The 19,422-nt window shown below is 47.0% G+C and overlaps 1 protein-coding gene across 7 annotated transcripts in view; it reads left to right on the top strand.

Moving 5' to 3' along the window:
* The window catches only part of ABCC9 (ATP binding cassette subfamily C member 9), a 220,390-nt gene that overhangs the window by 44,220 nt on the left and 156,748 nt on the right, over positions 1–19,422 (top strand). For all 7 annotated transcript variants that reach the window (XM_073621428.1, XM_073621425.1, XM_073621426.1 and 4 more), the window contains exon 2: positions 16,325–16,475. In XM_073621428.1, the coding sequence (XP_073477529.1) occupies positions 16,331–16,475 (145 nt within the window). In that variant the 5' untranslated portion in view covers positions 16,325–16,330. The remainder of the gene's footprint in view (positions 1–16,324; positions 16,476–19,422) is intronic.

Genomic DNA, 19,422 nt, shown 5'->3' with positions numbered 1-19,422 from the left:
CCGTTCTGCACAGAACTGTCCTCCAATATTGTGAAAGACTTGACAAACCTCTAAGGCCTCCGATTGAGGGATAATCAGTTGATGAATAACTTGCTGCTCCCCTGGAATCGTGTCTTTCGGTATAAGAGTCCATTATATCTTTCCAGCCTATCCCACTGTTTTAGAATCTGACAGAGCCTCCTTCACTCCCGCGAATCTGGTTTCTGATTCCTGTCCCAATATCTCATGAGCTGATCAATGTCAGGGTCTTGCTGCTGGAGTTGCAGCCGCTCTCGAAGGAGTATGAACCTCTGGCCCTCTTGGCATAACTTGGTTGCTCTGCAGAGCCGTTGAAGCCAGTTGCTCTTGACGGTGCATCTCGGAGGGCACAACCTCATCCTCTTCGAGTTGTTGAAATCGGGAGATAGCATCAGCATTACCATTGGAGCGTCCTGGTAGTGAATGGTATGCTCCAAGGCCCCCAGTTTAATAGTCTCTAGATAGACAAGAGGATTGTTGTCAGTATATATGTCCACGTGACCACTTACTAAGTACTCAGCAAACTTTTCGGTGACGGCCCAGACTACCGCTAACAACTCGAGTTTAAAGGAACTGTAGTTGGTTGGGTTATGTTCGGTAGGGGGTAAACTGCAACTTGCATAGGCGATCACAGGCTCCGCTCCATCTTGTTCTTCAGCCAGCACAGCCCCCAATCCTTTGAGACTGTCATCTGTGTACACCCAAGAGGGTTTATGATAGTCAGCATAAGCCAATATGGGAGTGGAAGTCCCATATTGGGGGCCTCCAATGCCTCACTTTGTGCTGCCCCCCAACTGTCAGTAATGCTGGGAGAAGATTTTCCTTTTCGATTGGCCGGTTGCCCACACAACAACTGGGTCAAAGGGGCTGCGATAGTCGCAAAGTTCGGAATGAATCTGCGGTAGTAACCCACAAGCCCCAAGAAAGAGCAAAGCTCTGTTACCGTTTTAGGAGTTGTCCATGTCTGTACAGCCTGAATTTTATCAGGATCGAGGGACACCCCTTTTGCCTCGACCACATGCCCCAAATACTGGATTTTCGTTTTCATGAGATGACATTTTTCCGGTTTGAGCCAAAGGCGATACTGAGCTAACCGCTGGAGGACTTGATCCAGATGTAGCAAATGGTCCTTGAACGTTCTGGAAAAGATGATAATGTCATCTAGGTAAATCAGGACAGATTCAAAGTTCAAGTCTCCCAAGCAACGTTCCATTAGCCTTTGGAGAGTACTGGGGCCATTAGTCAGGCCAAAGAGCATCAGATTAAACTCGTATAGTCCCCTCTTTTACTGGGACCTGCCAATATCCGCTGGCCAAATCTAGCGTGGAGAAATGCCAGGCCTGTCCTAAGGCCATTAGGGATTCGTCGACCCGGGGCAAAGGGTAAGCATCCCGATGGGTACAGGCATTCAATCTGCGATAGTCCACACAAAAACCAAAGTTGCCATCCTTTTCCGCACAAGAACTATGGGTGCAGCCGAGGGACTACGACTCTCTCGAATCACCCCCCCTTGCAGCATGCCGCGTTCTGACTGCCCAGATGCTTGTGTTGAAGCCTCCTATAGAAGGCAAATTAAGTCCAGTTCTTTTAGGGCGTTCATGCTCAACACCACTGGAATTTGGGGGAAGGAGAACTTTCGGGTCACCACGACCCCGACCCTAGGGAGAGTTTGCTCATACACTTTCATGGACATCCAAGTGACCCCTACTACTGGAATTGGTAGGTTGTTAGCAGCTTTCAGTCTCAACCAGGAGGGGTCTAGAGTTGGGGTCAGCCCAAACTATTGCTGGTAGAATGAATAGGCCATGGTGGTGACTTCTGATCCAGTGTCCACCAGACATCTAGCCGGCTGTCCACTGAACATCACTGTCGCCACTGGGCACCCAGAAATCATTGCAGGATCACGTTGAGGCAGTGAATGAACATTTCCCGTGAGTCGCCCCTCCACCACAGGAATCTCTAGTTTAAAGGATGGTTTTGTATGTTCTGGGCTCCCCGTCTCGCACAATTCCTTGCGACATGGCCTAACCATCCACACTGCCAGCATTTTCGGTCAATATCGGGGTCCCTCCGGAGGGGGCTGACCGCCGCCCGAGGTTGTTCGTACCCGCTTCGCAGAGCTGCCACCTCTTGCCTGAGAGAGGTGACCATATCAACTAGATCTCGTACGATCTTTTCCATCGAGGGCATCCCTGCATTCGAGGTGGTGGCAGGGCATCGGACAGTCGTTCCTCCCGCTCCACCGGCCACCTGGCTCCATGAGTGAGGGTAACCTGGCTTCTGGCACCAACCCGTTCATGGTCTGGCTCTTCCTGTTCCCTTTCAATGGCCTTCTGTAGGATAGCAGCGAATTTCACTGTACCATCAGCCCTCACTTGATCTCTTAAAGCTCTCTTTAATGAAGAGGACCATACACCAGCGAGGAACTGGTCCTGGATAAGCTGATCGGGGTTAGCGACCCCAGTACCGGCAGGAGCTATTCTCTCCTCCAACTGGCACCAGATTTCCTGTAAGGCCACTGCAAATTGAGGAATAGTCTCTCGGTCATGCTTTTACCGACAATAGAAACTCTTCCGGAGTTCGGCTATGGATGTACTCTCCCCATACAAGCTTTCTAGGCGGCCCACAATAGCTGTTCTGCTATCTCTTTCCTTCTCGGGCAGAACCATCACAGCCCGGCGCGCTTCTCCTTCTAGCTCATTAACTGCCAAATCGGCAATATTTGTGCTATTAAATTTTGGAATCAAGGCCAAAGCCGCTCCGTATGGTGCCATGATTGACCCTCTAGCCACTCCCCCGCTTGAGGATGATGGTTCAGACATCCTGCCGACTATGTCAAAATCTAAGTGGGGGTATAGTGTAGCGTTTTCACAGAGGAAATCACACATACTGATTTTATAAACCAGGCAACGTTTATTACCGGAGAGACGGTAGTAGAAAGAGTATTTACAGCAGTAAGGCACATAGTTTCACTCCAAGCATGGAGGCACAGATACACAGCACAGTCGCTTCTGATGTAAGCGGTAATTTTATTAGTCAGCACTATAGGCACTTTCCACTGACTAACACAGTATGACCCAAGCACACGATGTGTATTTGTAGAGGCTGCTATTCACACAGTTTACCCGGTAACAACGGTATACCTTCAGCAGATGGATGTAGGTATCTGATCCGCTTGTCGAGCCCCCACAGCGAGGGTGCCGGTTTTATTATCCGCAACGGGGAGTCTTTTATCTGACCAGGAATGCTGATGCAGGACTCCGTAGGAATCCTGAGCTATCCCTCACAAGCCGGAACACTCTCTCTGTCTTCTCCTAACTCTCCCTTACAAGCGGGTTCTCCAGCCCTGTCTATGCACACACGTGAACTGAACTAAACATGGCTGGGCTTTCTTATATAAAGTATCCACCCGTAAATGGCCCAAGATCTCCCAAGATTTGCTGTCCTATCAGGACAGCAGGCTTCTCCAAAATGGTGCTGGAGACAATGATAGAGGCCAGACAACTCTGAACATATGTACACATAAACATATCAAATAGGCTGGAAAGTGAGTATATACACTTGCTAAACCACTACCACTTGCAGCTAGCTAGGCTGCCCTGCACTACAGCTGCCTACACACATGAAATTGACTCTCACATTGACACTGACAGCAGTGTGCAGCAGCACAGATGATGATGGCACCTCACCAACATGACACCTCCGCTCCTGAGTCACAGTGACCCTCTCTCTCCATGCCAGGTGGTCCCTTCAGTCCACTCCCGGCTTGCCTTCCTCTCGTCCTGCAGACCTGCACATGAGGCCCCCGCTGCTCTGTTTCCTTGCACCATGACTTCACGCGACACACTGCGGGCACAGTCAAAACACACTGTAGCAGGCACTGGGATGGTCTCGGCCAAGCGTCACAGTCATATTTTTTACTGAAATGTGATAGGGGTATTCCTGCGCTACCGTGATGGAGAAAGAGCGTAAAAACTAAAAAAGGACAGCTGCATGCACCAAAACTGGGGACAGACAAACCCCAAAGAAAACAAATAAAATACAGGGAGGAGGTGCTGCGCTAACCAAGAACAGGTAGCTAGGGTGTTGTGGGTCTCTAAAGGGGGTAGTCCGCAAAAGCAAGAATTAAGGGAATGCTGGAATCAACATATCATGCTGCTATTCCCATGTTCATAGGACAAATCAAATGGATATCGTGCAGTACAATAATATATGTAAAAAATGCACAGGTGCCAATCAGGCTAAGGTGAACCAATCCAGCTGAAATACAATTCTGACATACCCTGGGACCATAATTTAGATAAGAATCGCTTAAAATTACATACATATATATAATCTATATATAGTAATAGACCTGTGCAAAAGGGCATGAAAAGTGCATGGTGCTACAGGACCTGAACCTCTATACTATGTGTCGAATATCTCACACTGCAATAACCAACAGTGCGTGATCTTCTGTGTATTCACTTATTGTAACGCTATTCCTATAAAACATAAAAAACGTAAAAACAAATGGTGCAATAAATATCTCTAGTGCATATAGGTATGTGCCAATCAAGCAAAAAAAATAAAATAAAGAAAGCACAATACAATAGAATCATCTGATGGTATACGCATATATATGTGCAATCTTATGTATCAATTCATAGCATGCAAAAAAATGCATATAAAGTGCATTGTGCTCAATGATCTAATGATCTAAATTCACACAGTGTGAACGGATTGGGCACTTCTGATTGACTGAGGCTAACGAGCTCGCCGCTCGTAGGATTTTAGCACCGGTCTGTCATTTTTATGTGAGTACCTTTATTTACTGTGCATAAAACCCATCGTTTAAACCTTATCACACTATGCGGTACCCCCTTGTCCTTTATCATTGGTACACTTATATGTGAGGCACGGAGGTGGAGTTACAAGTGAAAATGTCCAAATTGGGCCCAATTAGCCATTTTCCCTCCCCGGTGTCATGTGACTCATTAGTGTTACAAGGTCTCAGGTGTGAATGGGGAGCAGGTGTGTTAAATTTGGTGTTATTGCTCTCACTCTCTCATACTGGTCACTGGAAGTTCAACATGGCACCTTATGGCAAAGAGCTCTCTGAGGATCTGAAAAAAAGAATTGTTGCTCTACATAAAGATGGCCTAGGCCAGGGATATGCAATTAGCGGACCTCCAGCTGTTGCAAAACTACAAGTCCCATCATGCCTTTGCCTCTGGGTGTCATGCTAATTACATATCCCTGACCTAGGCTATAAGAAGATTGCCAAGACTCTGAAACTGAGCTGCAGCACGGTGGCCAACACCATACAGTGGTTTAACAGGACAGGTTCCACTCAGAACAGGCCTCGCCATGGTCGACCATTGAAGTTGAGTGCACGACCTCAGCGTCATATCTAGAGGTTGTCTGTGGGAAATAGACATATGAGTGCTGCCAGCATTGCTGCAGAGGTTGCAGGGGTGGAGGGTCAGCCTGTCAGTGCTCAGACCATACGCCGCACACTGCATCAAATTGGTCTGCATGGCTGTCATCCCAGAAGGAAGCCTCCTCTAAAGATGATGCACATGAAAGCCCGAAAACAGTTTGCTGAAGACAAGCAGACTAAGGATATGGATTACTGGAACCATGTCCTGTGGTCTGATGAGACCAAGATAAATTTATTTGGTTCAGATGGTGTCAAGCGTGTGTGGCGGCAACCAGATGAGGAGTACAAAGACAAGTGTGTCTTGCCTACAGTCAAGCTTGGTCGTGGGAGTGTCATGGTCTGGTGCTGCCGGCACTGTGGAGCTACAGTTCATTAAGGGAACTATGAATGCCAACATGTACTGTGACATACTGAAGCAGAGAATGATCCCCCCCCTCCCGAGTCTGGGCCGCAGGGCAGTATTCCAACATGATAAGAACCCCAAACACACCTCCAAGAGGACCACTGCCTTGCTAAAGAAGCTGAGGGTAAAGGTGATGGACTGGCCAAGTATGTCTCCAAACCTAAACCCTATTGAGCATCTGTGGGGCATCCTCAAACGGGATGGAGGTGGAGGAGCGCAAGGTCTCTAACATCAACCAGCTCTGTGATGTCGTCATGGAGGAGTGGAAGAGGACTCCAGTGGCAACCTGTGAAGCTCTGGTGAACTCCATGCCCAAGAGGGTTAAGGCAGTGCTAGAAAATAATGGCGACCGCACAAAATATTGACACTTTGGGCCCCAATTTGGACATTTTCAGGGGTGTACTCACTTTTGTTGCCAGCGGTTTAGACATTAATGGCTGTGTGTTGAGTTATTTTGAGGGGGCAGCAAATTTACACCGTTATACAAGCTGTACACTCACTAATTTACATTGTAGCAAAGTATTTTTTTCAGTGTTGTAACGTGAAAAGATTTAATAAAATATTTACAAAAATGTGAGGGGTGTACTCACTTTTGTGAGATACTGTATGGGCACTGTTCAGATTTCATGACTGGGGTTTACCACCACTTTAAGCCTAGTACATGTCAGGCGGCATTGGCTGGTTCAATAGAAACCGGCTGCCATTCAGCCCGTGTGTATGGCAGCTGGTCCAACCGAAGCAGCCATTTGGCTGGCTTCTGTTGAAACTGCATGACCGAAAAAGGTCTGCTGATGGGCTGAAAGCACTGACCGGAGTGTTCTGGTGGGGGGTGACCCCCTGTCAGAACACAATAGAACAGCAGGGGAAATCGCTGTACTAACCTTGGATAGTTAGTATAGTGGCTCTTCCTGAGCTATCAGTTTTTTTCATTCAGCCCTGCTGGGTTGAAGGAAAAAAAAAACTACTAGGCTTACATCTGGAGGCAGTGTACAGCGGTTTTCGCATGCTGCAGCCATGAACCAAAAATTTTCCCCCTGTCACGTTCAGCAAATGGGACCATGCAACCGCAGCGCTTAACGTTTTTTAGAGGTGCGGCTTTACAGTTTTTATCACAGATAATCTTGCATGTCAATTTTCATTCAACATGTTTCTTTGAATAAGCACATGCACTTCAAATAGTAAAAATAATCTTATAGAAAAGCAAACATATGTCATATAAGTAGCATATATATTGTACATTGCTTGATCATCATCTGATGTATGCATTATTCTGTATATGTATAAAATTTGATAATGTATACATCGAATGATGATCAAGCAATGTATGTACTTTATATACTGTAACATATACCGATGAGCCATAACTTCATGACCACCCACTTAATATTGAGTAGGTCCTTCTTTTGCCGTAAAAACAGCCCTAACCCTTCATGGCATGGCCACTCTGAAGGTATTCTGTGGTATCTGACACTAAGACGTCATTATCGGATCCTTTAAGTCCTGTAAGTTGTGAGGTGGGGCCTCTATGGAATGGACTTGTTTTTTGCAGTACATCCCACAGATGCTCGATTAGATTGAGTCCTGGGGAATTTGGAGTCAACACACCAAACTCGTTGTTGCGTTCCTCAAACCATTCTTGAACCATTTTTGAAGTGTGGCAGGCTGCATTATCCTGCTAAAAGCGGCCACTGCCATCACGCAATAATGTTTAGGTAGGTGGTACATGTCAAAGTAACATCAACAGGAATGGTAGGACCCAAGCTTTCCCAGCAGAACATTTCCCCAAAGCTTTTCTGTAAGATTATTCTTAATATTGGTATTGCCTATGCTCCCTTGAAGAGATGGGCATTGTTTGAGGAAATGCATTGGCTGAAAAATCTGCATTTTTTGTGATATGCAATAATTGTGTTGCAGTAGGTCTGTTTTTTGGTGTTACAAATGAATGACAAAGAACCTTCTTTTATGTAAAACATACATGTATTCAGGGATCAGTGGTTACTATTCTTTTACAATATTTTTATTGAAAGAAAATAATAGAGCAGAATCAGTAACATACAAAATGTGCAGTACAGGAATAAAGCTTAGCAGAGCTAACATATAAACGTTTCACAGTCTTAATGCCATTACAGAAATGTAAAGTAACAAAAAAATGAAACAAAAATATGAGGCGTTAATTCCTTTTGCCAGCCGTCAACAGTTTATAAATTAGTCCAAGGCAGCATCGAGGTTGGCAAACCTATATTTCATTAGGTAAAGGTCCATATGGCGTATAAGAAGTAGCCAGTGCAGGGTTTTATTCCATGCAATGGTTGGTCAATGGCCAAGAGGAGATTGGAGCCTGATACCGTGAAAATGTTACCCGATAGGGGCAAGAAGGGAAGCATGCTAGTCAATAAGGTAACAAAAGAAAACAGAAAAAAATAAAACTCAAAAAAGGAAGAGAAGCACAGAGAGAAAAAACAAAGGGAAGGAGGATAAAGAGGGGAGGGCAGGAAGGAGGAGGGCGCTGGGAAAAATCAATCCCTGAGGGACCCGACTGTGTGGTCAGCTAGTCATCGAGAATTATAAGTCCAGAAAACGGATGGGTGGTTACATGGTTGGAAACTGGTCCAACCAAGGTTGCCAGGTCCGCAGGAACTTATGAGTTTTTGTTCACCAATGTGCCGGGAACTCGCCTCTTCACTTCGTTGAAGGAGAGGTTTGGCGTTTTTAATGCTTTTGCAATTGTCTGTTTCAGGGCCATAAAAATGTTATTTGCTAAGGTGTGTTCTTTGTTGGGCCCTCTATTGGCTTATGCAACAAGGCCTCCTAGGGATCAGGGTTGGAATGTAAAATTGTACTGACCATGTTATAGACTCGAATCTGTAGACATTTAACTTTGAGACATGTCCACCACATGTGTTTCCTGTTGCTCTGGTCTGAGCATCCCTGAAAGCAAGAGGCTGGATAAGTTGGGGGATACTTTGCAATTCTCACTGGGGTGTAGTACCACCTGGGGGAAACAAAGGGCCATTTAAAAACTCCAACAAGTGGATGTGTGGGGAAACAAGACTGGCAGAATATTTGACTGAATCCCAGAACCCCAAGGTGTTGGCTAAAATTGGGTTAAGAGGCTTGGGGTATTGCGCTGTACGACAGGGTAGCACATAAGGAGTTATGTAGAGAAAAAGCACAGGGGGGCTGGCTATGCCAGACTTTAAAAAATACTGTAACGCAATAGCAATTGCACGAGCTGTAGATTGGGTTAAGGGGGGGTCTAATAAAAGATGGGTTAATCTGGAAATGGGACTAAGTAGGGCACGTTTAAAAATTTTGTTATGGAATCCGCCACGGTTTAGAAAGTTAGGACCAGAAACACATATTATTACACAACACACCTTTAAAATGTGGGATTTGATGCACACATATAATAGTTGGGAATATAATTCACCACTGATTTATTTAAAAAATAACGAGATTTTTCCCCCGGGTATGGAGGAAGTAGGAGGAAACTGGATCACAAACAATGAAATACAACTAAAAGATATTATGAAGAAAGGGAAAATTTGCACTTTTCAGCATTTAGACACACAGAGAAATTTTATGAGAATAAATGACTGGCGGTATGTACAGCTCTCACACTTTGTAGAAAGTCTGCCAGGGCGCGCTAGAGAGGAAAAAGACTTCAGACCAATAGAGAAAATATTCTGCAGCGATAAGTCTGGGGGATATGTCTCTAGGATATACAAAATGTTGATAAACAGTGGAGAGATGGAAGTACCGCCATTCATTAAAAAATGGGAGAAGGATTTGGGGACGACCCTAGAGGAAAACGTAGTGGGAAATGTTCTGAAGGCAACACACAGCTCGGCATTGGATATAAAAATGACAGAAACAAACTATAAGTGTTTAACTAGATGGTATGCTACTCCAGAGATAATTAGCAAATTCCAACCAGAGAGGTCCCCGAACTGTTGGAGAGGGTGTAAGGCATTGGGGTCTATGGCACATCTGTGGTGGAGCTGCCCGGTTGTTAAAAAGTATTGGCTGGAGGTTATACAAATAATAGAAGAGATTACAGGTAAAACTAGAAAAGCTACAATTTCTGGGGAAATTGTGTGAAGTGTTCTTGCCTCTACCAGTATTCTACAAGCATTATCAAGCCTAGCAGATGAAGGTATGACCACATGCATTTGGGGGGTCTCAGCATCTTGACTTAGAATGGAGTTGAAGGTGTGCTATGTGTTTGATGATAATCAGTGTTTACAAACACTGTTTCCTAGCAACGCTCATGCCCTATTTATGCTTCACAACCACTGCTCAATACACAATACACAGGATCATGATAGCTGTAATAACTGTGCAGTACTTCAAACGGTCGTATTTTAAAAACTATAAATCTTACAGCGAAGATCTTTATATTGTGAGAATCGCAAGACCCTCTAGTTTTGAACATTTCCCCATTCATTCCTATGGGACCAATTTCGCTGCAAAAACGACGATATTTCGTGAACCATTCGGCTAAACGTTCCACAAAGTAATAGCACACCAATCGGGAACAATCCGCACGTTTCGGTATATTACTTGTCTATGTAGTGTAAAAGCTGTGGGAGGAGTTAGGGTGGTAAATTTGGCTATAATAAGAATAGTAATATATATGTCAGATAACAGTAAGTGGTCTTGCTATGCAAGAACACTTGATAATCCCGTATGACCCATGGATATGCTTGTTTCACAGCTCAGAGGGTGGAAACCGAGAATATAATGGGTCCATTACCCCTGTGCTGTTGAACGCAGCAAAAAGTGAAATCCCTAAAAAATGGCAGAAGGTCGAAGGCCCCAAGATCAAGGATTGGCTCCTAAGAGTGCAGGAAACATATAACTTAGACTAGAGAGAAGGGAGAGAGATCCGTCAAATGTGGAGTATGAGGCAGGGGGAGGCAGATGGGCAAGTTGGGTGGCTTTTAAGAAATCTGTGAGGTATGTGGAGAAGAGGCTGAACTAATGTTGACACCAAGGAGGTAGGAGGGCGAAAGTACCTGGTTGGATAGAGTCTGCGGGGGGTGGGTTTGGGGGGGGGTGTTGGATGGGAGGGGGGGGGGGTTATGGGATACAAGGGAAAGTGTTATTGTAGAGGAATAGATGTGAATGCTATTTTGCTTTTGTATGGATATAAACAAATTAAATAATGATTTAAAAAAAAAAAAAAAAAGGCTTGGGGCACAGTCGAGGAGGGAACCAAAGTAAGGACGGAAGAGGTATGTCTTGTCAGCAAATAGTTACATAGTTAGGTTGAAAAAAGACACAAGTCCATCTAGTTCAACCAAAAAAAATGCAATCCCATATGCACAATCCTTCACCCACAGCTGATCCAGAGGAAGGTGAAAAACCCCAGCAAAGCATGATCCAATTTGCTACAGCAGGGGCAAAAAAATTCCTTCCTAATCCATCGAGAGGCAAACAGATTTTCTCTGGATCAACTTTACCTATAAATGTTAGGACCCACTTGTATTATGTCCAAATAGTTGCACCAAAGGGCCAATTTGTGCTGCTTTATAAGGATTAGTGAGTACTAGTCGCATACTACAAACTTCCCTTTGTTCCTTTTTATGCCTCTAATTGCCTTCTTTGTCAGTGACCAGGAAAAGTGAACAGTTCAGGAGTTGTAACTTTACAGGTTGCATGCCTGTTCTGCCCCAGTGACTTAGAGAGTACCAAACCCAGAGACAGCCAAAACACCTAGCATTTTCAGGAGACCTCCAGTGCCAGTCTTATGTATTTCTTCTATGGGTTTTCTTGGAGTCCTACATAACGATTTTCTGCTGCATGGGCCATGAAGTTATAATTTTTTTGGTTTTGACGATCAATATCTGAAACCGAACTCCAGACAAAGTGTTGGCCACAGGGGAGAGCAGTTAGAATTTCTGTCAGCTTTTTGTCTCTGCCTATAACCCCACTGGGGAGATCTTTCTTTCCCTGTGACACCAGGTGTCATTCAGGGTCACCACTTATTTCCTGGACTGAGATGCCAGCTCAGAGATGTATCAGGCATGTAAATATTGGTGCCTGTGCATTTCTTGTCTGTATTTATTGTGTTTTCAAATGCCTGACACAGATCAGCCCCTGCTGCAGCCTCTCACCCTGTAACTTAATACAAAGTTACAATACTGCAGTCTGATCACTGGGGGAAAGTAGACTTTCACCTGCTTGCAGCAGACTAATGACATCATCTCAGCCTAGGCAAAGTCACTGGACTGGAGCTTTTTAATAATTAAAGGTGGAGCTTTTCTGAAATATTATGCTGTTCATGTACAGGTCCACTGGGTCCATTGGACCCAGGCGGTACTTTGGGAGGGATGACCACGGCAACAGCGGCGGACTGTTGCTTTGTCCTGGAGAGTGCAGTGTAAGCGAAAGGATCATTAAACAGCCACCTTTGTTGGCTGTTTTGCAGGGCGGGCACATCGGTATTGACAACACCTCCCTCCCTCTAGCGTGCCACCTTTGCATGTTGTACTGCTGGGGAGCGGAGCTGGGGAGTGGAGTGGGGATGAGGAGCGGGATGGAGCTGGGGAGCGGAATTTGGATGGGGAGCGGAGTGTGGATGGGGAGCGGGGTGGAGCTGAGGAGTGGAGGGGGGGTGGGGAGCGGAGCGGGGTGGAGCTGGGGATTGGGGATGCGGAGCGGGGAGCAGCTGGGGAGCGGAGTGGGGATAGGGAGCGGAGTGGGGTAGAGTGGGGATGGGAACGGGAGCAGAGCAGGGTGGAGCTGGGGAGTGAAGTGGGGATGGGGAGTGGAGTGGGGTGGAGCTGGGGAGTGGAGTGGGGATTGGGAGCGGAGCGGGGGGGAGCTGGGGAGTGGAGTGGAGTGGGGATGGGGAGCGGAGCGGGGTGGAGCTGGGGAGTGGAGTGTAGATGGGGAGCGGGGCGGATCTGGGGAGCGGAGTGGGGATAGGGAGGGGAGCGGAGTGTGGATGGGGAGCGGAGTGTGGATGGGGAGCAGAGTGGGGATGGGGAGTGGGGGGGGGCTGGGGAGCGGAGTGGAGATAGGGAGCAGAGCGGGGTGGAGCTGGGGAGTGGGGTGGAGCTGGGGAGCGTAGTGAGGATGGGGAGCGGAGCGGAGCGGGCTGGAGCTGGGGAGCAGAGTGTGGATGGGGAGCGAAGCGGAGCTGAGGAACAGAGTGGGGATAGGGAGCTGAGTGGGGTGGGGGTGGGGAGCAGAGTGGGGATGGGTAGCGGAGTGGGGTGCAGCTGGGGAGTGGGGATGCGGAGCGGGGAGCAGCTGGGGAGTGGAGTGGGGATAGGGAGCGGAGTGGGGTAGAGTGGGGATGGGAACGGAGCGGGGTGGAGCTGGGGAGTGGAGTGGGGATAAGGAGCAGAGCGGGGGTGGAGCTGGGGAGTGAAGTGGGGATGGGGAGTGGAGCGGGGTGGAGCTGGGGAGTGGAGTGGGGATTGGGAGCGGAGCGGGGGGAAGCTGGGGAGTGGAGTGTAGATGGGGAGCATAGCAGGGAGGAGCTGGGGGGCGGAGTGGGGAAAGAGAGCGGGGCGTGGATGCGGAGCGGGGAGCAGCTGGGGAGTGGAGTGGGGATAGGGAGCGGAGTGGGGTAGAGTGGGGATGGGAACGGAGCGGGGTGGAGCTGGGGAGTGGAGTGGGGATAGGGAGCAGAGCGGGGGTGGAGCTGGGGAGTGAAGTGGGGATGAGGAGTGGAGCGGGGTGGAGCTGGGGAGTGGAGTGGGGATTGGGAGCGGAGCGGGGGGGAGCTGGGGAGTGGAGTGTAGATGGGGAGCATAGCAGGGAGGAGCTGGGGGGCGGAGTGGGGAAAGAGAGCGGGGCGTGGATGCGGAGCGGGGCGGATCTGGGGAGCGGAGTGTGGATGGGGAGCAGAGTGGGGATGGGGAGCAGGGCAGAGCTGGGGAGCGGAGTGGGGATAGGGATAGGGAGCAGAGCGGGGTGGAGCTGGGGAGCGTAGTGGGGATGGGGAGCGGAGCGGGGTGGAGCTTGGGAGTAGAGTGTGGATGGGGAGCGAGGCGGAGCTGGGGAACAGAGTGGGGATAGGGAGCAGAGTGGGGTTGGGTAGCGGAGTGGGGATGGGGAGCGGGGCAGAACTGGGGAGCGGAGTGGGGATAGGGATAGGGAGCAGAGGGGGGTGGGGATGGGGAGTGGAGTGGGGATGGGGAGTGGAGTGGGGATGGGTAGCGGAGTAGGGATGGGGAGAGAAGCGGGGTGGAGCTGGGGAGCAGAGTGTGGATAGGGAGCGGGGCGGAGCTGGGGAGCAGAGTGGGGATAGGGAGTGGAGCGGGGTGGAGCTGGGGAGCAGAGGGTAGATGGGGATCAGGGCAGTGCTGGGGAGCGGGGTGGAACTGGGGAGCAGAGCGGGATGGAGCTGGTGAGCGGAGCAGGGCTGGGGAACAGAGCGGGGTAAAGCAGCTCTCCCAGAAAAGCACAGGCTTCATAGCAGGAGCACCTGCCACTGCCAGCGCTGCTGAGTAGCTGTTCCTGTCAGGATCACAGTAGTAAGTACATGATGTGTACTGTACATCTTGTCAATAAAAGGTACTTACCTTGATTAAACTGAGATTTAAGTGAAGCTGTTGCCCATGGAAACACACAAGGTCTGGAGCTAGATTTACATCTAAGCAGTTCTGTGTGCAGCATTTGCATGTGGAAAGCAGCCCATTCATTAGAATAGGTTGCTGTACCTATGTTTCCTGAACCGTTTTTTAAATGTGGCTGCACAGAAACTGCAGGGTGTTTTTGCACCCCCACGTGTTTTCTTAAAGCAGTGTGTTTTTTATGCGGGTGTGGGACTGTGTGCAATTTACACACACTGACTCCTGTACCCACACTGATGTGAACCAAACCAAATTTTTGGTGGGCGGGGAGCATTTAATTCTTGGACCCAGGCAACACAATGTCTAGGACCAGCCTTGTTCATGTATATTGTGACATATCAGAAATGTATTCATGCAAACTTGTAAAGTTGAAGACCGGTCTACTTTGAAACTAGTAGTGAAGGAAGCAACCATTTTACAGTAGCCCATATGTCAAATGACTTGGAATGGTGACATTGGACTCCCCCCAAAGATGTCCTCTGGGCTCCCCCAGACTTTCCGCTGGGATATTATAGGAAATTCTCAGTAACTCGCCACATCACCGCTTAGATTTCACTAAACACAACAAACTGAGAGTAATGCGGTTTGTCCCTCTGAGTTTATCCACTTGAAATAAAACAGTTACAGATTTGAAGTAATCTCGGTCTGGCGACGTTCCGTTCTGTTTGAGCTTTTCATCGTCTGCCACTTCCTAAACGGTAATAATTGGTGGAAGACATGTCAGCCGTGGATTACTGGCAGGAACGCCATGTTTACACTTCTGTTCTGTCTTTTGTTGGCTCATAGAGCTTGTCGCTGGTGATCACCTTCAGGCAACATGCTTTTATGTATCATTCATAGGAAAACTCTATTTTGGTTGATTTTTGTAATTTATACACACTATTTTTCAATTAAATTTTTAAATCCAATAAAAATTGTGTGAATCCACAAGGTATCATTATCTATTATTTAAAATGATTTTCCTGCAGTCTTGTGAATAGGATCACTCAGAATCCTCGTCTGCTTGCTTCTGTGTTTGGTGCACCTCCTTTCAGTGTTGCCAACCGTCAGTATTTTTACTGGCAGCCAGTAAAAAACAGGCAATTTTCTCCTGCCAGTAAATGCCAGTAAAAGAAAAAAGTTGCCAGTAAAAAAATATGGCTGTGATATTCGGCTCGGTCCAGAGCCAGCTGAGATCATCTGAATTCCTGCTCCAGTGTGATCAGGCGGGTCTGGTGGAAGCAGTGCCAGAGCGTGTCGTGTGATGTCATAGTGCAAGGGAACCAAGCAGAGCGCCCAGAGCCTCGTGTGTGGGTCTGCAGGACAGGAACAGGGCAGGTCGGGAGCGGGACTGTCAGTGCTGTTTAGACTGAAGGGACCAAGAGTCAATTTCATGTGTGTGCCTTTCTATTCTAATTTCTTGCCCTCCTCAGTCCTGTCCCTGAGCTACTTACTTACTATATCGAAAATAAAATAAGAAATATGTTTTTTGCCCTAATATCTACCTTAAATCACATTGCTAATTGCATATTGTACTTGTTTGTAGCCTAAATACTAAAATTTGCACTTACAACTGTAATTTTGTAACTTTTGGAAATGTCAGTAAAAACTTGGCTGTGCCAGGAAATTTTGGGTGTCGTTTCAATACATTTCAATCTGGTAGGTTGGCAACACTGCCTCCTTTCCCAGATTTCTAAACCTATCTTCTCATTATAGGCAGCCTGTTGTGTGGTATGTGGCATCCCCAGAAATGGCTTTAGTTTTATTGCCCTAGAAATTTGCTGATCTGTTTGCAGAGTATTGGGTATCCAAATGCAAAAGGGGTCCTGCAGAGGGCAGCAGTGAGCTGTTTAGTGAGCTCATGCAGTTGGTAGTTCTGTCCAGTCTGACTACATTCTGTATGTTTTACAGGGAGACATGAGCCTGTCCTTCTGCGGAAACAACATAAATACCTCGTACAATGTGAATAATGGGGTCCTGAACAATATCTGCTTCCTGGATGCTCTGAACCTTGTCCCCCATGTCTTCCTGCTCTTCATCACCTTTCCCATCCTCTTCATTGGTGAGTCAAACTTTTTCCCATAGGCAGCCATGTCTATTATATTTGTACATGATGAAGCTTCATTGGTTATGTCAGATCATATGCATCCTCTAAGAAAATTAGGGCAGCTAATTTATATTTTTAAATTGAATGTATATTTATACATTCGTTATTTATGGGATTCCCTTGCATTGACTGAAGTATGTATGCCGGTAGTGGTCCGCTGTAGGTCATAGAGTAGAGGTAGAGGTAGGTGGTCAGTATAGAGTGGTATAAGCCTAGTGTAGACAAGTGTAGCATAGATCAGAATAAGCTCAAGTGTAGGTCAGAAAATAAAATCAATCACTGCACTCTGGAGTCTGGACTTCAGCAACTTTTCTTTCTTTCATTAAACAGCGGCAGAAGTGACCTCTGACGTATTCCGTACTGGAAAGCACTTTTTGAAAGAGTGAAACAAGTTACCCCCAGCTACTGTTTTAATAAACAAGAAAAGAGAGGTTTAAGGTCGGTTAAAGTGGTAGAGTCATTATATAGGCTCAGAATAATAGATATAGGGCCAGTACAGAGAGATAAAGGTCAGAATGGAGTAGGAAAGGATTGTAAAGAGATATAGACATATACATATACTGTAGATATAGACATACACTATATTACCAAAGGCATTGGGACACCTGACTTTACACACACATGAACTTTAATGGCATTCCCAGTCTTAGTCCGTAGAGTTCAATATTGAGTTGGCCCACTCTTTACAGCTTCAACTCTTCTGGGAAGACTGTCCACAAGGTTTAGGAGTGTGTCTATGGGAATGTTCGACCATTCTTCCAGAAGCGCATTTGTGAGGTCAGGAACTGATTATTATTTTATTATTATTATACAGGATTTATATAGCGCCGACAGTTTACTTAGTACTTTACAACTTGAAGGTCGACAGTACAAATACAATACACTTTATTACAGAAGGAACAGGGCCGGTGCTACCACTAGGCGAACTAGGCAGCTGCCTAGGGTGCACTGCTGACCAGGGCGCAGCCACGGCCAGGGGGATTCTGGGAACCCTAATGTAAGGGGGGACTTTGGGATTCTACAGTAATGCCCCATACACACGATCGGATTTTCCCAACAACAAATGTTGGATGTGAGCTTGTTGACTGAAAGTCTGACCGTGTGTATGCTCCCTCGGACTTTCTGCCAACAAATTTTGGCTAGCAGGTTCTCAAATTTTCTGCAAAAAAAACCTTGTTGACGGAATTTCCGATCGTGTGTACATTGAGCCCGACGCACAAAAGTTCACGTATGCTCGGAATCGAGCAGAAGGAGCCGCACTGGCTATTGAACTTCCTTTTTTCTTGGCTAGTCGTATGTCTTGTACGTCACCACGTTCCCATGTTCGTAATTATTGGCCGACATTTGTGTGACCGTGTGTATGCAAAACAAGTTGGAGCCAACATCCTTTAAACAAAAATCCACATTTTTTTTTGTCAGAAAGTCCGATCGTGTGTACAGGGCATAAGGGAAGACTTTGGGGATCCTAATGAAAGTGGGATCCCTGTTATAAGGGTGAACTCTGGGAACCCTGATGTCAGGGGGGGATTCTGAGGACCCTGATTTAAGGAAAGGGGACTCTTGGCACCCTGATGTGAGGGGGGGCAACTTTGTGGACCCTAATGAAAGGGGCAAACTCTGATGTAAGGGGGGTCAGGCCCGGGGGGACCAGGCCTAAAGCTGTGTAAGGGGCCCCAAAATAGCTGGTCTTGCCTAGAGTGCAAAATAGTCTAGCACCAGCCCTGAGTAGGAATCAGAATGGAATGGAATGGAATCAGAGGGCCCTGCTCATTAGAGCTTACAGTTGATTGATCGGACATTCCGACAACAAAATCCATGGATTTTTTCCAACGGATGTTGGCTCAAACTTGTCTTGCATACACACGGTTACACAAAGTTGTTGGAAAATCCAATCGTTCTGAACACGGTGACGTAAAACACGTACGTCGGGACTATAATCAGGGCAGTAACCAATAGCTTTCGTCTCTTAATTCATTCTGAGCATGCGTGGCACTTTGTGCGTTGGATTTGTGTACACTCGATCGGAATTTCCAACAACGGATTTTGTTGTCGGAAAATTTTATAGCAAGCTCTCAAACTTTGTGTGTCGGAAATTCCTATGGAAAATGTGTGATGGAGCCTACACACGGTCGGAATTTCCGACAACAAGGTCCTATCACACATTTTCCATCGGAAAATCTGACCATGTGTACGGGGCATAAGAGGGAGGGTCAGGCGATACAAGAGGTAATAACTGTGGGGGGTGTTCTAATGGTCAAAATAAATGTAGAGTTGTTAGGTGGGGGCTAGATAGGCTTCTCTGAAGAGATGAGTTTTCAAGGATTGTCTGAAAGTAGACAAAGTAGGACATGGTCAGACAGATTGGGATAGAGCATTCCAGAGGATGGGAGAGGCTCAGAAGAAGTCGTGGAGGCGAGCATGGGATGAGGTGACAAGGGAGCTAGAGAGCAGGAGGTCCTGGGAGGAGTGAAGAGGATGATTAGGTTGGTATTTTGAGACCAGGTTAGTGATGTAGCTGGGGGCCAGGTTATGGATGGCTTTACAAGTTATTGTTAGTATTTTGAATTGAATTTGTTGGTTGAGTGGCAGCCAATGTAGGGATAGGTAGCAGACACCAAGCAGTTTGTAAGGTGGATGAGTTGGGCAGCAGCGTTCACGATGGACTGAAGGGGGGATAGTCTATTTAGAGGTAAGCCAATGAGGAGGGAGTTGCAGTAGTCGAGGCGAGAGATGATCAGGGTGTGGATTAGAAGCTTTGTGGTGACATTGGTTAGGAAGGGGCGTATCTTGGAGATGTTGTGGATGTTGGAGAGAAGGCCTGTTTCGCAGTCTCCGCTCTAATTCATCCCAAAGATGTTCTATCGTGTTGAGGTCAGGACTCTGTACAGGCCAGTCAAGTTTC

This window comes from Aquarana catesbeiana, linkage group LG03, assembly GCF_042186555.1.
Source record: "Aquarana catesbeiana isolate 2022-GZ linkage group LG03, ASM4218655v1, whole genome shotgun sequence".
NCBI classification, from domain to species: domain Eukaryota; kingdom Metazoa; phylum Chordata; class Amphibia; order Anura; family Ranidae; genus Aquarana; species Aquarana catesbeiana.
Note: the sequence above shows the minus strand (reverse complement) of the source record. Positions and strands in the feature narration are given on the sequence as shown.